At 47.2% G+C, this 17,183-nt stretch overlaps 3 protein-coding genes across 3 annotated transcripts; 1 reads left to right on the forward strand and 2 right to left on the reverse strand.

The window, feature by feature from the left end:
- Positions 1-1,654: 1,654 nt before the first annotated feature.
- Positions 1,655-2,337, reverse strand: F5891DRAFT_936671 (uncharacterized protein; the record flags this gene model as incomplete). The annotated part of the gene is made up of 2 exons (XM_041374061.1): positions 1,655-1,972; positions 2,080-2,337. Coding segments are annotated over 2 exons (576 nt in total), but the record flags the coding sequence as incomplete, so codon positions are not given.
- Positions 2,338-3,630: 1,293 nt separating this feature from the next.
- On the forward strand, positions 3,631-3,972 carry F5891DRAFT_959004 (uncharacterized protein; the record flags this gene model as incomplete). Its single annotated transcript, XM_041375610.1, has 2 exons — positions 3,631-3,721; positions 3,791-3,972. Coding segments are annotated over 2 exons (273 nt in total), but the record flags the coding sequence as incomplete, so codon positions are not given.
- A 9,389-nt stretch (positions 3,973-13,361) lies between these two features.
- Positions 13,362-14,314, reverse strand: F5891DRAFT_1055075 (uncharacterized protein). Its single transcript, XM_041362644.1, has 2 exons — positions 14,027-14,314; positions 13,362-13,954 (listed from the first exon to the last, which is right to left on the reverse strand). Exons 1-2 carry the CDS (start codon positions 14,160-14,162, stop codon positions 13,386-13,388), a joined length of 705 nt encoding a protein of 234 aa, XP_041221847.1. The 5' UTR covers positions 14,163-14,314; the 3' UTR covers positions 13,362-13,385.
- Between the last annotated feature and the right edge of the window lie 2,869 nt (positions 14,315-17,183).

The raw sequence follows: 17,183 nt of genomic DNA on the forward strand, positions 1-17,183 counted from the left end.
ATCATCTGTAAGAGCAGGAAAATTCAAGTGAGTGTGAGTATAGGAAATGATAGGCAAAACGAAGTTCTCCACAAAGTAGGCAGATGGCCCTCGATGCAGATGCCAGGCAGAATATAAAGGATGCGCACCTCCGTTCTCAGGGAAAGGATACCAAATCTATTATCAATAACCACCCAGGTGCCATCGTTCCAAAGACGAAGTAAAGCCGCAAGGACAGATATGACAGTACATACAGTCATACTGGGGGATGCAGGAGGCCATTGGGGTCGTTGAGCCAGGGGTGTAGCAAAGGTTAGATATCGACGAAGAAATCAGGGAGGGGCAGACATGACTGTACATACAGTCATGCCATTGGGAAGATGGTTAAATGACATGGAGGACAATGGGCTCAATTGTACAAACGGTCAAGCCGAGAAAGGTCATCGAAGGCGAGCTCGACGGTACAAACAGGTTGAGCCCATGCAAGTAAAGATAGATACATACTAAGACTTATGACTTTGGTGGGCGATGACATACACAATAGTCACAAATAGCTTATGTAATACTTTCGTTCCAGCATCCATATTCGAACCTTCATCATGATGGTTCCAACACATTCTCGAGCTCGACGGTACATACCTGTCGAGCTCATTGTTCTCAATCGCCATGATCTTCTTTGAGCACGATGGTATGTACCGTCGTGCTCTTGATCACTGGAATTTCGACCACCACCTCCTCATGACCTTCAAGCCAACATCAGATGCCACACCTCGTCTACAATGTCTCCGAATGGAGCACATCACCTCTTTCTTTGGTTTCCCACTTGGTGATCCTTCAGATCATGCGGGTGTGGTGATAATGCATAACTTTGGTACACCGTCCAGTCTGCAAAAGCCAGTGTCTAATGTCTTCAATCCAGCCGTTCACTTCTCAAGGATCAAGCTATCTCGTTAACCCCTCCACCGTACATACAGTGGAGGGGGCAGCGATTTTTCAGGCCTTCTACGCACTGTCAATCTATTTGTGCAATGGTGCAACTATACTATGCTAGGACGATAGCAATGTCCTTCCTATCTGCATCTACTGTTGCTACTCTGGGATGGTTAGTCTTTTGATCCAGGCTCTTGCGTCTCTCTTTGTCGATCTCTCCACCTGCTTTTTCAGCTAGTTCCATGAGCTTCTTTGCTAGTTCGTGGAGCATCCTGATATCATTCTCGGGTCCTCCTGTATGTCCTTCTGTTTGGCTGTTGTCAAACATCATGGCCACTTTGATGTGTCGCGAAAAGTTGTCAGCTGCATTAACCACCATTGCTGAAGTCATATACTGGTGCAGATTATCTATCACTCTATCCTAAGGTGTGATTTAGTCAAACTGCTGCCAGCCAAATGGTTGACTTACGAAAAACAAGTCTTTATAGTTTACCAGGAACATACTCATCGACAGCACTGCCAGTATTTGCATCAGGATCATCAATGCTCACAAGATGGACCAATAATTCTACGAGGGAGTCTTGGATGCCTTCTGCGCTGCGTAATTGCACACCCATATCTTGATTGCGGTGTTCCCATGCCCTAACGCTGGCGAAGCGCAGGCAATTGTGCAGCGGCCATCAAGATCGCGCGTCTGAAAACCAGTTGAGTGACATTTTTCGTGCCCAATCTCAATGCTTATGGTTATTGTTTGTACCAGGCCAGCATCTGTGTGATGGAGGGTTTCGAGTACCTGCCCCGTCTTCCTATCGAATATATATGCCAGTCCGTTATCACTTCCTCCTACAACTACCTTGCCTTCTTCTCCAAATGCCACTTGCTTTGGGACTGACAAGCTTGGCAAGGCAGTCACAAATGTTCGAACAGGCTCCCCCTTGCCTTCTAGGCGATACAACGTAAAGCCATCTGTTGCGTTGTCCACAACAAAAACCCCACACTTTTGGTACACTGCTGCGTGGCCACTGGGTAATGTCAGTAACATGCATGTCAAGAGCAGTAGCAGCTCACATCAATGATTTACAGCTAACTTCCTCCACTATAGTACCATCTTCATCCTCCAGTTTCATGCTGTTCGATGATTAGCAGGCGAATGTTTAGTGGTAGTGGGACTAACAATTTGCCATCATACAACCCAAATACATAAATGGCTTTGTTATCCATGAATGCTACAGACTTGGATACTGTATTTTCAAGCTGCACTGTGAAGACAGACTGGAGCTGGGAGCACATATTGAGTATGAGAACTTGAACCATCTTGTCTCTTGTTCCAACTGCAATCTGTACGTTGCCTTCAGAAGAAGTTGGATGGCATGATAGGCAAGTAATCTCAAAACCCGATCCAAGTCTCCTTGTGCAAATCTCCTGAAAATTGTTCTATTATTGTCAGTGAAAGGTCAATTGGCATGCCTGGGCGCTCACATCTACGAGACCACGTCGCAAAAATGATATATAACCCAGGCCTGTTCTGTAACAGAGGGTCTCTACTGCGGTTTGCCTCATTGTGGTCCAGACTGCACAACTGACTGTTCCGCGGGATTCATGATGAGATGAACATAGGAGTTCCTTGCGAGAATTGATATCCCAGAGCTTCATCCCTGTGGTGCCTACTTGTTTTTAGCACTGCCTGTGGCTGATTCACTGTCTACTTACCACCACCTGCAAGAATACGACTGTCATTAGAAATTGCAAGCACATGAACAGAACCACTGTAGGTGGTTAAACGAGCTAGTGGCTTGTAGCACTGTGATTGTGTCAACTGCTTGAAAAATGTAGCAAAGAAAGGCATTGTTGTGGATAAGATGATCTACTGTAGTCACCCGCTCATAGCATATTTATCTGTGCCTCTCATTTGTTGTCAGACTTTCTGCTTCTAGACTTTTGTTTTTCAGATAACAACTTCCAATTATTTCAGAGTACTGTACAATTGCCCTTCGCGATGGTGCAGCATTAAAAGGAGCGTGTACAATTACCTTTACCAATCTGCTACAGTATTAAAATCCTTACGGAAGTTCATACAATTACCCTTTCTAATCCACACTGCAGCAGCTTTAAGACCTTATGGGGTTCGTACAATTACCTGTGCTGTATTAAGACCCTTATGAGGTTCACACAATTACCCTCACTATACTGCAGTGTTAACAAAAAGTACATTTCAGATACTATTGTTGTGCTTGATTACTGGTTCGGCTCCCCGCTGTTGCCGGCAACTACATCCCCAAACTAGACACCTATTACGAAGAGTTAAAAAGTAGGTTATTGCCTTGGTAACTTAGGTGCCAAGCTCTAAATTTAAAAACCATACTACTACCATAATCTTCATTGCTCACTCTTATTACCACTTCTTACATTGTTATCAATCTATCAGCATGGTGAACACTCACACATATATCCTTCCAACATCTTCTGTAAGTTATCCCAACTTTTCTCGCACCTTTGTTTACCTTCAAATCAGACCCCCAAGCTTCACCTGTGGTGCAGGTTGTACTCTACATTGTGGAACAGACCTCGTCAGGTCATGATGTTGACATGATGCTCTGGTCACTCTCGCAGTGCTCAGCGCTTTCCAATTCCTGAAAGCCTCTTGGAGGAGGCTACTGTGCAACCTTATGTTCACAACTTCTTTGTCACTGTGCACGAAGGGAGACACACCTATCAATTCTAAATAGGCATGGTCAGGGTTCTGATAGGCTAGCTTGGTTTTGGAGAATCAACAGTGCAGAGGACAGCCAGAAGAGCGAGTGGATGAATGAATGTGAGTTTTAATCTTATCTGATTTTTATCAAGGTACTGAGCTTATGTTCCCCATTCCTAGTTTATTGAGTCAATTGGTTGAAAGCAAAAGCACGATATGACCATTGGAGTGAAGAGCTGAAGTTGGTACAGCATGAAATGTGTTGGACAGTATGGTGGTTTCAGAAGCAGGAGTCAGAGTGGAGAGCAAGGGCAGATGAAAGCATCAAGAATGGGCATAGGGCATATGCTGAAAAGCAGGCTTCTATGTAGGCTGAGTTTGTAGCTGAGGGCATGAAGAGTTTTCAAGGAAAATGGAGCATGACAAGTTGATATTAAAGATGGCTTCATAATGTAATTACTTGACTTCTAAACATACCAGATGAGGTTAGGTGTCCTCGCCCAAATATTGTAATAGTAGGCCAGCCCATGATGGTGTGCAGCCAGCCTTACATATATTACAGGCTGCAACAGCAGGCTGGCCAATGTGGGATGGGTGGCTGGCCACTGTATACATACTGCACAGCCCGTCTGGCCGGCTCGGGTATAAGTGCCAGCTAAGCCGGCCGGCCCAGAGGTGCAGGCTGCAACAGCAGGCTGGCCCATATAGAATATGGCACTATATGACCAGCTGTCCACCTCATACAGACTGCACAGACTATCTGGCCAACTGAGGAATGCTGGCTTAGCACATCAGGCTGCAATATAAGCAACAAAACTATTGCAATGTTGGCATGATCAAGCTGTGGTTGATGTAGCATTCATGTAAGCAGTCCAGCTTAAAAGTAGCCATGACCATGCACAAAACAAGTCTGGTACATAACACAGTCCAGCAAGCTGGGGTGTAGGTGGCAACCAGGCCAGCCGGACCAGTATTACATACTGTACAATATGTCAGGCCAGCTATGGTATAGAACACAGCCAGGCCGGCCAACCTAGTGTTACAGGGTGTAACAACAGGCTGGCCCAGCCAGACTTTGCTAATCTTATCAGACTTGGCTGTGGTATAGGTGACAAGCCAAGTTGGCCGGCCCAGTATTACATACTGCACAACCTGTCTGGCCAGCTTGGGTATAGAATACAGCCAGGCCGGCCAGCCCAGTATTACAGGGTGCAATACCTTCTATGTCTATGAGTGAAAGAAAATGAATGGTTTCTGTAGTGAGCACATCATTTTCATGATACTCATTTCAGATGCTCACCTTCTATATCTATAAGTGAGAGAGAGTGAATCGTTTCAGTTGCTAGCACATCATTGCCATGAAAATGATATACAAGCAACAGAAATGATCCACTTTCTCTCACTTATAGATATAGAAGGTGAACTACACAGGCTCAACCAGCCTGTTGTTTTCTATCTCTATAAGTGAGAGAAAGTGAATCGTTTCTGTTGCACAACAGAAACAATTCACTTTCTCTCACTTATAGATATAGAAGGTGAGCATCTGAAATAGTGAGGCTTAAACAGTAGATAATCAGACTTACTCTACTAAAGGAGACTGGCTGTGAGATTCCAGCATGGGCCAGCCTGTTGTTGCATCCTGTAATACTGGGCTGGCCAGCCTGGTTGTGTCCTATACCCCAGCAGGCCAGACAAGCTATGCAGTGTGTAATACTGGGCCAGCCCACATGGCTTTCACCAATACCCTAGCCAAGTCTGGCTGGGCCAGCCTGTTGTTGCACCCTGTAATACTGGGTCGGCCAGCCTGGCTGTTTTCTATATCCAAGCTGGCCAGACAAGCTGTGCAATATGTAATACCGGGCCAACCGATCTGACCTTCACCTATACTCCAGCTTGCTGGACAGTGACATGCACCAAACTTGTTTTGTGCATGATTGTGGCTACTTTTAAGCCTTAATGTTCCTCACTTTGAATCTTTCTGGACTGCTTACTTGAATGCCACATCAACCACAGTTTGATTTTCCTAACATTGCAATAGTTGTGTTGCTTATATTGCAGCCTGATATGCTGGGCCAGCCATTCTGGCTGTGATTATACCCCAGTCTGCTGGACAGCTTACTCAAATGCTGCATCAACTGCAGCTTTGAAGTGAGGTTGAGTGCACTTTCTACCTACCTCAGAGGCAGGTAGGTCATCATGGTAGCAGTATGCTAGCTAGCCCCCTTCTTCATACTGCATATACAGGTTGGCCCATGTGGCTCACAAAGGTGAAATTCAATCTGCAGCTGGCCTGCCCCCTTCCATATAACACAGAGGTAGGCAGGCCTAATGCACCATTTGGCACAAGTATGTCAGCCGGCCCCCTCTTACACACTGCACATCAGGGCTGGCCCATTCAGCTGAAATTTAATTTGTAGCTGGCCGGCCCCCTTTCACATATTGCAGAGATAGGTAGGCTGAATGCATCATTTGGGAGAGGTATGTTGGCCGGCCCCCTCTTACACACTGCACATCAGGGCTGGCCCATTCTGCTAACATCAACCTGGCCGGCTGGCCCCTTCCTACACCTCTGATATTTTTTTATGTGAGGCATCGGCCTGCTAGGGTTCTACAGCATCGGCTGAGCCTGGTTTTACATGGACCGGCCAGCATCCAGTAATCCAGGTTTTGCAGGCCAATGTACACGTCCTATGACAGGGTTCTACAGTAGAAGTGACTGAAGGGTCTGGTCTCAGACGGATAATTACACAGGAGGGATGTACATATCTTACGCATGGATAGCTAAACTGGAGGATGTATTGGGGTTTTTGGCTAATAAGCCAGTTATGATATATCCTTCTCCCACCAACAGGTGCTTGCCGATTAAAGGAGGTCTTATCCCGTGCGGAAGCACCGAGCTTTGACTTCTTGTCCTCGTCATGATGCCTGCCGTCTGATAAGAAGTGGGACTCATATATGTCTGCAAAGGCCGAGAAGTCAGAGAGTTCAACTCTTCGAGAGTTTGCGGCCCTGTTCCTAACGGCTTTGTCAAATCTAATGATTCTCTCATGCGCTCACTCGACACTGTGGTCAAATTTGTCGTTGATGTATTCCCCATAGGCGGCGAGCTCATCCTCTCAATGAGGGAATGCAAACTTAATGGCCCTTGAGGCTCTATTCCATGCCACAGACCATTGTGCAGAGGTAGTGATCTTCTTCAAGACTGCTTCAGTAGCGGTGACACTGTGGAGAACTTGATCTCAATGTCCCCAATGGTTTCGGTACATTTGTCAATGCTGCACAAGGAGGAGATAATGGAGTGTACGGTGTCAAGATTAATGCATTTTCCAGCAAAAATTTCTGCCCATCCGGCTTCATGGAATTCCGGGCAGCAGCGATGGTACATGAGTCTTCGCCGAACCTCTTTAGGGACTTGCAACCAGTTGAGTAGGATTTCATTGGTGTGTGTGTGATTGGCTGAAAGTTGGCCTTGCAACCTGGCACTAGTGCATACCAACTTCGTGCTCATGCTGCATATAGGTAAGGCAATCTCCGACCGGTGACTATTGACTATTTTTAACAAGAGAGGCTTGATGCGGTGAGACAATATACCTGACACTGCATCTGAAAACCAACATTAGAATCTAGATGAATGAATTAGAGGTAGTAATACGACAAATTGACAACACAGCACTAACGCACACTAATATGGACAGAGGACAAGCACTGTAAATTTGGTGCGAAGTGAATACTACATCCCTCTATCTTGTCAAGTTCGATCTGCCCTCTATATTCTCTACCACCATATCAAGCTCCAACCATGGTATATCGTAGTGCTGCCGAAGTCCAATTCAGTTCAGTTCTTGGGGCAAATTTTCCGAACGCCGAACCGAACCATAGGTTCGGTTCAGCCATTTGGTCGAACCCTGGACCGAACGTGTTCGGGAGGGTCCGGTTTGCATTCGAACCAGGTTCAACTAAGCTTGGACCATCTGTGGTTGTATAGGCTCGAGACCATGAGTTGTCATGTAATTTGAGTCGGACAGACAACGAAAAGACTCTAACACAAGGAGAACTTCTTTGTACAAAGATTGAATGCAAGTTTCTAAAATAAACACATTTTATTTTCCCGGTGCACATAGTTCCCTGATCACATTCTCATTGATCCTCTTCTCTAAACATATCTCAAACGCAGCAGTATGTACGGTTGCAGTATTCGAGATTGCAAGCGTGTCAATCTTCGCTGCAGGATTCTCTGAAAGGCGGAAAGCCCAGAGAATTATGGTGATCAAAGGCTAGCGGGCACATGGGAGAGGAGCTAGGAAGAGAATATATATCTCAGTCTCATTTAGAAGGACTCATAGTACAGATCTAGTACCTAGGAAGAGAATATATCTATGGGTATGTTTGGCTCTTGTGTGATAACGGAAGGGGGAACATAAGCTTACATCTCAGTCTTGTTTAGAAGGACTGAGATGCTCAAACAAATGGTACATAGTTTTAATGTAGTTAGCATAGTGATAGGAAATTTTACGTAGCGTAGGAGTATATTATCGGGTTGATGACCGACGTCAATGACGTCAGTCGACTGCGCTCGCAAGGTCTCACTTTGACGTTTCGGACATCTCGCATCCGGACTTTGATCCCTCCTCCAATACTCCCCCTCAAGCGCTGTCGAAGTGCATGAGATGACATAGCTTCTGCAACCTAGGACGAGGTAAAGGCTTGGTAAAAGCATCGGCTATGTTGTTGTCCGTCGGGCAATAGGTGAGTGCAAACGTTCAGTTTCTGACGTGAGTTCTGATGAAATGGTAGTGAAGGTCGATATGCTTGGTGCATGAGTGGAATTTGTTATTAGAGGTGAGGGCTATAGCAGCCTGATTGTCGCAGTAGATCTGCGTTGGGAGAGTAGGGGGCCTGTATAGCTCGTCGAGGAGGATCTGCAGGTAGAGGATCTCTCGTCCAACAGTTGTCAACACAATGTATTCGGCCTCAGCTGTCGATAACACGATTATTGGCTGTTTTCGGGCGCTCCAGGCAACTGGTCCGCCATTGAGCAGGACAATGTAGCCTGATGTGGAGTGACGGTGCACCTGAGAGGCCCAATCTGCATCTACATAGGCTTCAAGCCCACTATCAGTCCCTCCAAGGGTTATACCATAGTCGCTAGTACCCTTTAGGTAGCGTAGTACGCGCTTTGTCGCTTCCCAATGAGCAGTTCCGGGATTGCACATAAATTGCGAAAGTGTCGCTATGGAGAAAGCTATGTCAGGGTGTGTGCTAGTAGCAGCGTACATTAGCGAGCCAATGGCTCGCTGATAGGGGATGTCGTGCATCGCTTCGAGTTGAGTGTGAGTGGAGGGTGAGTGCGCATCAGATAAGTCTGCGCCAGGCTCCATTGGTGTTTGGGTGCTCTTCACATCAGTGAGGTAGAAGCGCTGTAGGATAGTGTCAATGTAAGCATGCTGAGATAGGGTGATGGTGCGTTCAATACGGTTACGCTCGACTTTAAGTCCCAGCAACCAATTGAGTTCACCTAAGTCTGAGATCTCGAAGTATTTTGTGAGCTCGCTCTTGAACTTCACGATGTGCCGGAGGTGCTTCGAGGTCACCGCCATATCATCGACGGATACAGTAACGACGGTGTGCTCATCGTCCAAATGTCGGTAGTACATGGCCTGATCGACCTGTGAGCGTTTGAAGTCCATCTTCACGAACACTGCAGCTAATTCCTCAGATCACTCATATCCAGCCTGCTTTAAACCCGGTAGACTCCTCAGCAACTTCAAGACCTTCTTCTCATCTCCTTCCCTCAAATACCCCGGTGGCGCCTGCATATAACTGTCTTCCTTTAGTTCCACGTAGAGGTAAGCTGACTTGATGTCTACTTGATGTATCTCCCAATCTTCTTGTGCAGCCATCGTTAGGATGGTCCATATTGTGGACATATTCAAGGTAGGGGCAAACATATTGAAGTAGTCGACCCCGAACTTCTGTCGTTGACCATTCGCGACCAATCGGGCTCGGAGTTTTAGTTTCTCGCTGTTGGGTCCTTGTTTTGTCGCCAAGACATAATGACACGGAATGAGGTTTGCACACGCCGGTAAGTCAACAATCTCCCACGTGCCTAACTTCTCAAGTTGGCTGATTTCATAATCAATGGCCTCTTGCCACTCTATCGCATCAGGCCCGTTCAAGGCTTGCTGGTACGTGACCTCCGGCTCCACTGCAGCGAAGGCGTACTGCCTGGTGAGTACTACCTCATCTATGAAGTCTGACTCTGCAGGTTCAAATACCTGCTCTGCCGCTATTGTGGCATGCTCCCCCTGTTGTAATGAGGCATAATAGCCAGGGGGAGGTCTTGGCCTGCTCTCGCGAGACGCTGGAGTTGGGACGGAGACGGGTGGTGTTGGCATTGGCGATTGTTGGGCACTGGGTGGTGTTGGCATTTGTGGCTGGGTGCTACTGGATGTGGGCTGGGCGCTACTGGAGGATATGATGGACTCCCCCTCGCCCAGCGCGACATCCACAACCGCTGGGATGAAGGTGAGGTTCCTTTCGACTGACACGTGCCTCTTTGCTGACCAAAACACCCTGTAACCTTTGCTCTCAGCGTCTATCCCCATGAACACCGCTTCTTCAGTGCGTGCTTCCAGCTTACCGGCATGCTCAACATGAACAAGCACTGGACATCTGAACTCCTGCGCCCTCGATAGATCGGGAGGCTCCTCATAGACCAAACCATATGGTGTCTGGCCTGGGATAGACCTAGATGGGAGGCGGTTCTTTAGCCAAACCACGTAACTGATTGCTTCTGCCCATAGAAACTTCGGTAAGTCCTTTGCAATTAGCATTGCACGAGCGTGTTCAACCAAGGTCCGGTTGAGCCTTTCAGCAACCCCATTTTGTTGGGGGGAGTCATGTACTGTCAGCTCCCGACTAATCCCGCGGCTCTTCAGGTGTGCGTCAAAATCCGCAGAGAGATATTCACCACCTCTGTCAGACCAAAGGGTTTTGATCCGGCGACTATGCTTGTTGGTGAGTCAGGCCTCGTATGCCTTGAATGCCTCTAACGCTTCGCTTTTGTGCTTCAGAAAAGTCACTTGGGTCTCACGGGAATAATTGTCAGTAAACAACATGTAATAGGACGACCCTCCCATACTTGTGGTCTGCGCAGGACCCCATAGGTCCATATGGATGACCTCACCGTAAGTCATCGCTCTCCTTGTTGCCTCTTTTGGGAAAGGCTGATGCGCTGATTTTGCTTTTACACAGGCATCACAGAATTCTTCCTTCGAAGAGGAATCGAGGTCGAGGCCTTTTACTAGTCCGCTGGAGATAGCATGCTTCACGGCGGGTTGGGCTATGTGGCCAAGGATCTTGTGCAGGGTGTGAACAGTGAGCCTAGACTTTGCTATGTTGGCATACTGCTGCTGATGCTTCGCATTCACCATGTATAGGCCTTCAAGCTGCGGAATCTCTGCGATGAGAGTGGCATTGGGGGCAGGTGAGTATATTTTGCACATCTTCCCTTCGAAGTGCACAGCTAATCCCACTGCAGTTATGCAATTTGTGGCGATCAACGTGAACGCCATACGTGGGGCGTGTAGAGCATTCTTCAACGTCACGGTGGTACGCTTATCTCCCAGGGGTAAGTCGATCCTCACATCTCCCTTTCCAACCGCGCTGATTTTGGAACTGTCCGCAGTGTGTATGTCTTGTGGGGGGATTGGGACATAGTTGCTAAACTTTGCCCGATCCAGGCAGAAATGAGATGTCGCTCTGGAATCCATGATCGTGCCACGTCGTTCTGGAGGTATGTTCAAACCTTCTGCTATACTTGCTAAGTCTGATGTGGCTGCAAAAGCATAGTTTTCAGTCTGCTCTTTGTCCGTAGCAGCATTAGCACCTTGCTTTTGGACACGACCACCCCTCCTTCCCCTTTGTGCAGGCCCTTGGCCCTCCTTGCCACCACTGGGGCGCCAACAGTCACTTTTATAATGCCCTTTTCTCTCGCAGTTGAAGCACGTGGCTTCAGGGTTAGATTGAGATGAAGTTCCTGTTCGACTTCTGTTCTGGGAGGTCTTGGCTGAGAGGGCAGAATTAGCACCCTTCTTTGCTGGGCGTCTTTCGGTAAGCAACCTGTGCTCGTACTCTTCAGATATAATATTGATGAGCTTGTAGGGACTAAGTGGCTTCAATGTGATCTTTGCAGCAGTGTTGATCGATGAGAGGAGTGGCCGATAGGATTCCGGCAGGGATGCAAGGATGATGGCGAAAAAATCTCTGTCCTCTATGGCGGCTCCCATGCCTGCCAGGGATTCACGGAGGCAGAGCAATTCACTAAAATGAGCTTTCACATCACCGCTTTCCTCACATCTCATTTCCTGCAGGCGACGTCGCAGGTCTATTTGGACGAGCTCCATTTTACCCTCGTGTATATCACATATTTCGGTCCAGACCTTCGAGGCGAGCTCAAGCTTCTGAACACGAAGGAGCATCCTATCAGTAATTGTACTGAATATTTGTTGTTTAACTAGCGAGTCTTTCTGATAGAACTCGTCTAGCTTCTTGTCCAATGCATCAATCTCGTCCTGCGTAGCCGCCATACCATCTGATTTGGTGGGTAGCTTGGTCTTCGCATCAATTGCATACGGAACAGGCTTCCTTGCACGACCGTCTGCATATCACATCAAGCCTCAGGCACCAATCGCCGTCAATGTTCTCTCCTTGTAGGTTATCCAATTTGTGCTATCTTCAGCAAGTTTGGGGATGTTGAATAGAGCGGAATTTGTGCTGGGAAGTGTGGTATCCATTTTGGCCTGGTCAGGGCTCATAACCTATGGTGATCAAAGGCTAGTGGGCACGTGGGAGAGGAGCTAGGAAGAGAATATATATCTCAGTCTCATTTAGAAGGACTCATAGTACAGATCTAGTACCTAGGAAGAGAATATATCTATGGGTATGTTTAGCTCTTGTGTGATAACGGAAGGGGGAACATAAGCTTACATCTCAGTCTTGTTTAGAAGGACTGAGATGCTCAAACAAATGGTACGTAGTTTTAACGTAGTTAGCATAGTGATAGGAAATTTTACGTAGCGTAGGAGTATATTATCAGGTTGATGACCGACGTCAATGACGTCAGTCGACTGCGCTCGCAAGGTCTCACTTTGACGTTTCGGACATCTCGCATCCGGACTTTGATCCCTCCTCCAATAAGAATAACAGCCGTATTGATGAAGATGGACCGATTCACGACATGTTGACCAGGACACACTCTAGTATTTTCAAGTAAGGCATGAGAAAAGGTGGAAAGATGAACGATACCACTCACCGGCGGCCAAAACCAAAAGTGAAAAACTTGAGATCAGTGATCACCGCGCACAGGTTCGAACCCGTTCGAACCTATTCACTACCAGCCCGAACCCCGAACCTCTGGAAAGGTTCGGTTCTGAGTCTTGGCCGAACCTTGGACCGGACCATGCGTCCGGTTCGGAAAGGTTCAGGTTCGAACCGAGGTTCGGAACCGGACTGCGGCAGCACTAGTATATCGAGCCTCGTTTCAGCTGGGTCAAGCACCACTCATACCACGACAAGTTCTGCCAAACATCTTCGCAGTCTCTGTACTAATATCAACATTCACGCTTACCTATAGTGCTGCTTCAACCATAGCACAATGCACATGCCGCGTCAAACCTCTCGTCATACCTATGTCTCGTCAGTGACATACAATCAACTCCTATAGAATACGAGTCGACACAATACGGCAGGGAAAGCAAACACAGAGCATTCGGTATGTAGATAATTAATAGACCCCAGGAAGTAATCGGTATTTCACCTTCTCCGCCCAGTTCTCCCATTCCTCTCCCATAGCACCTTGCATTATCCTGTCCTCTATAGCGGGTCGGTTGATGGAACCCCAGATACCTAATGTATGTATGAGGCAGCCAATGACAGCTAGCGCCGTCATGAGAGGTACTTGTAGAATTCCAGACTGCCACATCCACGACCCTGGGCTTCCGTACATAACAATGATCCCAACAGATTGAAGAAGGGAACCGGTGTAACTTGGGTGGCGGACGACAGAGTACGGCCCACTCGTCACAAGTTTGTGTTCTTTTCTGAGGCTGAGTTGGAAGCTCCAAAACTTTCCCAACGTCGAGATACAATGAGACCTCAACATTCCCCCGGTCACGATGGCAAGATTACACGCAAGAAAAGTGGGAGTGATCGGCGTGAAATGAAGAGAGCGTAGAAGCTGCACAGCTCGGCGGGCGCCATAGATGCCTGCCGGAATTTTCGAGGGATCTATATGCATGGCAATGATGTTGGCTGCTTCGGCAGAGAGTGGTATGTATGCGCTAACCTGTAATACTGTTCACAAATTCATACAGATAGTACAGGAGCAACACACCTTGAGAACCTTTAGAACGAAAATCAACATACCAGCTGAGCCAAAATAGGTTTCCATCATGGTGGGCTTCAGCTTCTCTTCAGGTGACGGTGGCGGAGAAGAAGCAGCGAATGAAATGTGGACGCCAATGGCTGAGGCTACGAGGAAAGGGATCTTCAAAAGACTCATGGTGCTTCTACTGGTCTGTCTTTAGAGCTTGCGACGTGTTAAATACCCAGCCGAACATTGAGGACGCACGTGCTCCCAGGTCAATAGAATTGTGTCATAGATGGTCGGGGCAGTCATCAATTTGTATCAGCGATCCGAAAAAACAATGTGTACTTATGTCAAAGGTTGAACATAAGTACTAGCCCAAACTATTAATAGACGTGAAAGACACTCGATCAGCCTTGGCAAGATTGTTTGGGGATCATATTCTAGGTTTATAGGCTACTAGCCTTGTCCTCTTGATCCGGCATCCGGATCAGGGTCTTGTGCTTCTCTTGGCATGATAAGCGCGATGATGGAATGGACAAGTTAACATTATTCATCCATACATCGAAGTACTTGCAAGTTCGCAATCAAGGACGTAGAACAGTTTTACAAGATTACTGTCCAACAGTATCAGGGAAGTCAGGATGTATTGAATATATCAGGTCAATCAAATGTACTTCGTTGCCTGAGGAGGATTTAAGTAGTTAGAGCAAGCGAATCGGAATGTGATAATGAGTCGGATACGTAGCTAACGTAGGTAGACACAGCCAGGGACTCATGGACGAAAATTTCTATTCAATGCTCTCTGATCCTTCATCCGTCTCTACGGCTGCTCTCACACTCGTTGCGATTCAGTGGGAGGAGGGGTCCTTGTCCTTAGTACATGGGCTGATGATATCGGCCTTGATCGAACCTATCCCGTTTAGCGTTGATATTGAGGACGAGGCCCAATTACAGGGGAATGTCGACAGGTGAGTCTGATCGATCATCTCCTGCCTTCCCTTCCTTCCGCTCCCGTATGAGATTGGATGATGGTGGGACGGACCTAGTATTTTGTATACGTTCGCGACGAGCTGCAATGGCGATTGTTCAGATGTGCAGAAACGCAGTCTTGTGGGGTTCGTGGGAGGGATTAGATTGACGAGTGAGGAGTGCCTTTACCCGAGGTCATTGCACTAGAGTGCCTGATCCTTGCTTTCTTCCACGGAGTCGAGGAGATATTCACTAGGCCTGGCAGGTGTTGAAACAATCGTGTCCAAGTAACGAAGACTGGTGCCTAGTTAAGTCTACCTCACGGCGTCTAGTACTTAGTACTTGGTATTTTAACAGCACGAAAGCACGTGACCTCGCTGATAAATCTGTAGACTTCGGGTACTATTGTGTCATACTGTCTCCTATTCACCTGATTCTGGCGGTTATTCGTACATACTGTATAGAAGACCAACAGCATTCATAATTAGTGAGGAGACAACATAGCAAACTCCAGTAAGATATCAAGGCGTAATTTTTCTTGCAAGTTATGTGGTAGTGCCATGAGAGCACGGAATTTTTGTTATTTCTAGTCTGGGTATTAAACTGGGTGACTATCCGTAGGGTAAATAATAAGGAATAGATTAAAACGGACTTTAAAACATATTTGCAAAAGATAATCTGAATAGAATACTAAACCGTAGCCTATATGGAATAAACTAATCTGTATTTTCTTGGTCAGAACTCCGATGGAAGACGTACTGCTACAGTACGCTCTGGTGAACGACGCTGAAGAGATGGCACTTCTCGATGATGAAGAAGATGCCACAATGTTAGCAGCCATGCTCGTTGCCGGCGCTGAGCTTGCTCGACTCGATCGCATCAATACACGGAACCCTAGAAGACTTTACCTTTGTCGTGCTCAGCTACTTCCTGATCCACATTGCAATACTCCATGGCAACTACTGTATGAAAGCCAGAATGATCGTGCCTTTATTACCACCATGGGCATTGATGCCCCGACTTTTGCATTCATTCTGACTTCTGGCTTTGCCAGCCAATGGTACGAGAGGCCCGTCACACGTCCTGACATCAATTTGCATGGCATCGCTCGCCTGAATCGGCGTTCACTTAATGCTGGTGGGGTACTGGGCCTCATACTTCACTATCTCAACTCCACCATGCGGGAGACTAGCCTCCAACAGATATTCGCTTTGGTTCCCGCCACTGTTTCCCGCTATCTCACATCTGGACTGCCCATACTCTTACAAACTCTCCGTTCTATGACTGATGCCCGAATTCAATGGCCACGGGGACCCGATTTTGAACAGTGTAGTGTGCTCGTGATCGCACGTCACCCACGACTGCAAGGCGCCTTCGGAAGCATCGACGGGCTCAAATTGCCTGTGCAAACTTCCGAGGATGATGAGATCGAAAATGCTACATACAATGGGTGGCTTTCTGAGCACTTCATAAGTTCCGTCATAACATTTTCAGCTGAAGGTATGTTTTCTCGTCTTCTGCTATAGTTTGTACTTAATTTTATATTCACAAAGGCATCGTGATTGCAGCCAGGACCAATGCGCCTGGTAGCTGGCATGATTCTCGCCTCGCATCCCGCATCTATACTCAACTTCAACTCCACACGCCTCCCGACTATTACATTGTCGCAGATACCGCCTTCCCTCGTGGAACGTCCTCCATTAATGGGCGCATTCGTGCACCTCTGAAACATGGCCAGGTTTTACATGGCTCAGTTGCTGAGATAGCGGAACAAATGGCATTTAACCGCGAACTACTTTCTTACCGTCAAACAGCAGAATGGGGTATGCGTGCCATTCAAGGCGCCTTTGGAAGGTTACGTCTACCACTCAATATTGCTAACGAAGAAGCTCGCAGCAATCTCATCGAAATATGTCTTCGGCTGCACAATCTCCGTGCCATCCGCGTTGGAATCAATCAGATATGGACCGTGTACACGAAGCTTTGGCAGGCTACAGAGGATGATATGGATGTGTGGCGAGACTTTGAGAACATGCTATTTTTGGACCAGAGGAAGAAAGATCGAGTTTCGCGCTTCCATGTCACCTTGGAATACCAGTAGATAGGATTGTCTAGTACTGCTGCATGTTGCCCGTCTCGTACATAGGATAGAACAGTGATCTAGTACTGCTGCATGTTCCCCGTCTCGTTTTGAGTATCAAAAATTGATCTAGTACTGCTGCATGTTCCCCGTCTCGTATCGAG

This window comes from Suillus fuscotomentosus, assembly GCF_016647785.1.
Source record: "Suillus fuscotomentosus strain FC203 chromosome Unknown F5891scaffold_57, whole genome shotgun sequence".
Taxonomy (NCBI): domain Eukaryota; kingdom Fungi; phylum Basidiomycota; class Agaricomycetes; order Boletales; family Suillaceae; genus Suillus; species Suillus fuscotomentosus.

Bases quoted from the DNA above. Each gene is read 5' to 3' on its own strand.
- F5891DRAFT_1055075 (XM_041362644.1), bottom strand. From the start codon at position 14,162: ATGAGTCTTTTGAAGATCCCTTTCCTCGTAGCCTCAGCCATTGGCGTC. The intron at 13,955-14,026 runs GTATGTTGATTT...ATTTGTGAACAG, and splicing joins AACCTATTTTGGCTCAGCTG to TATTACAGGTTAGCGCATAC.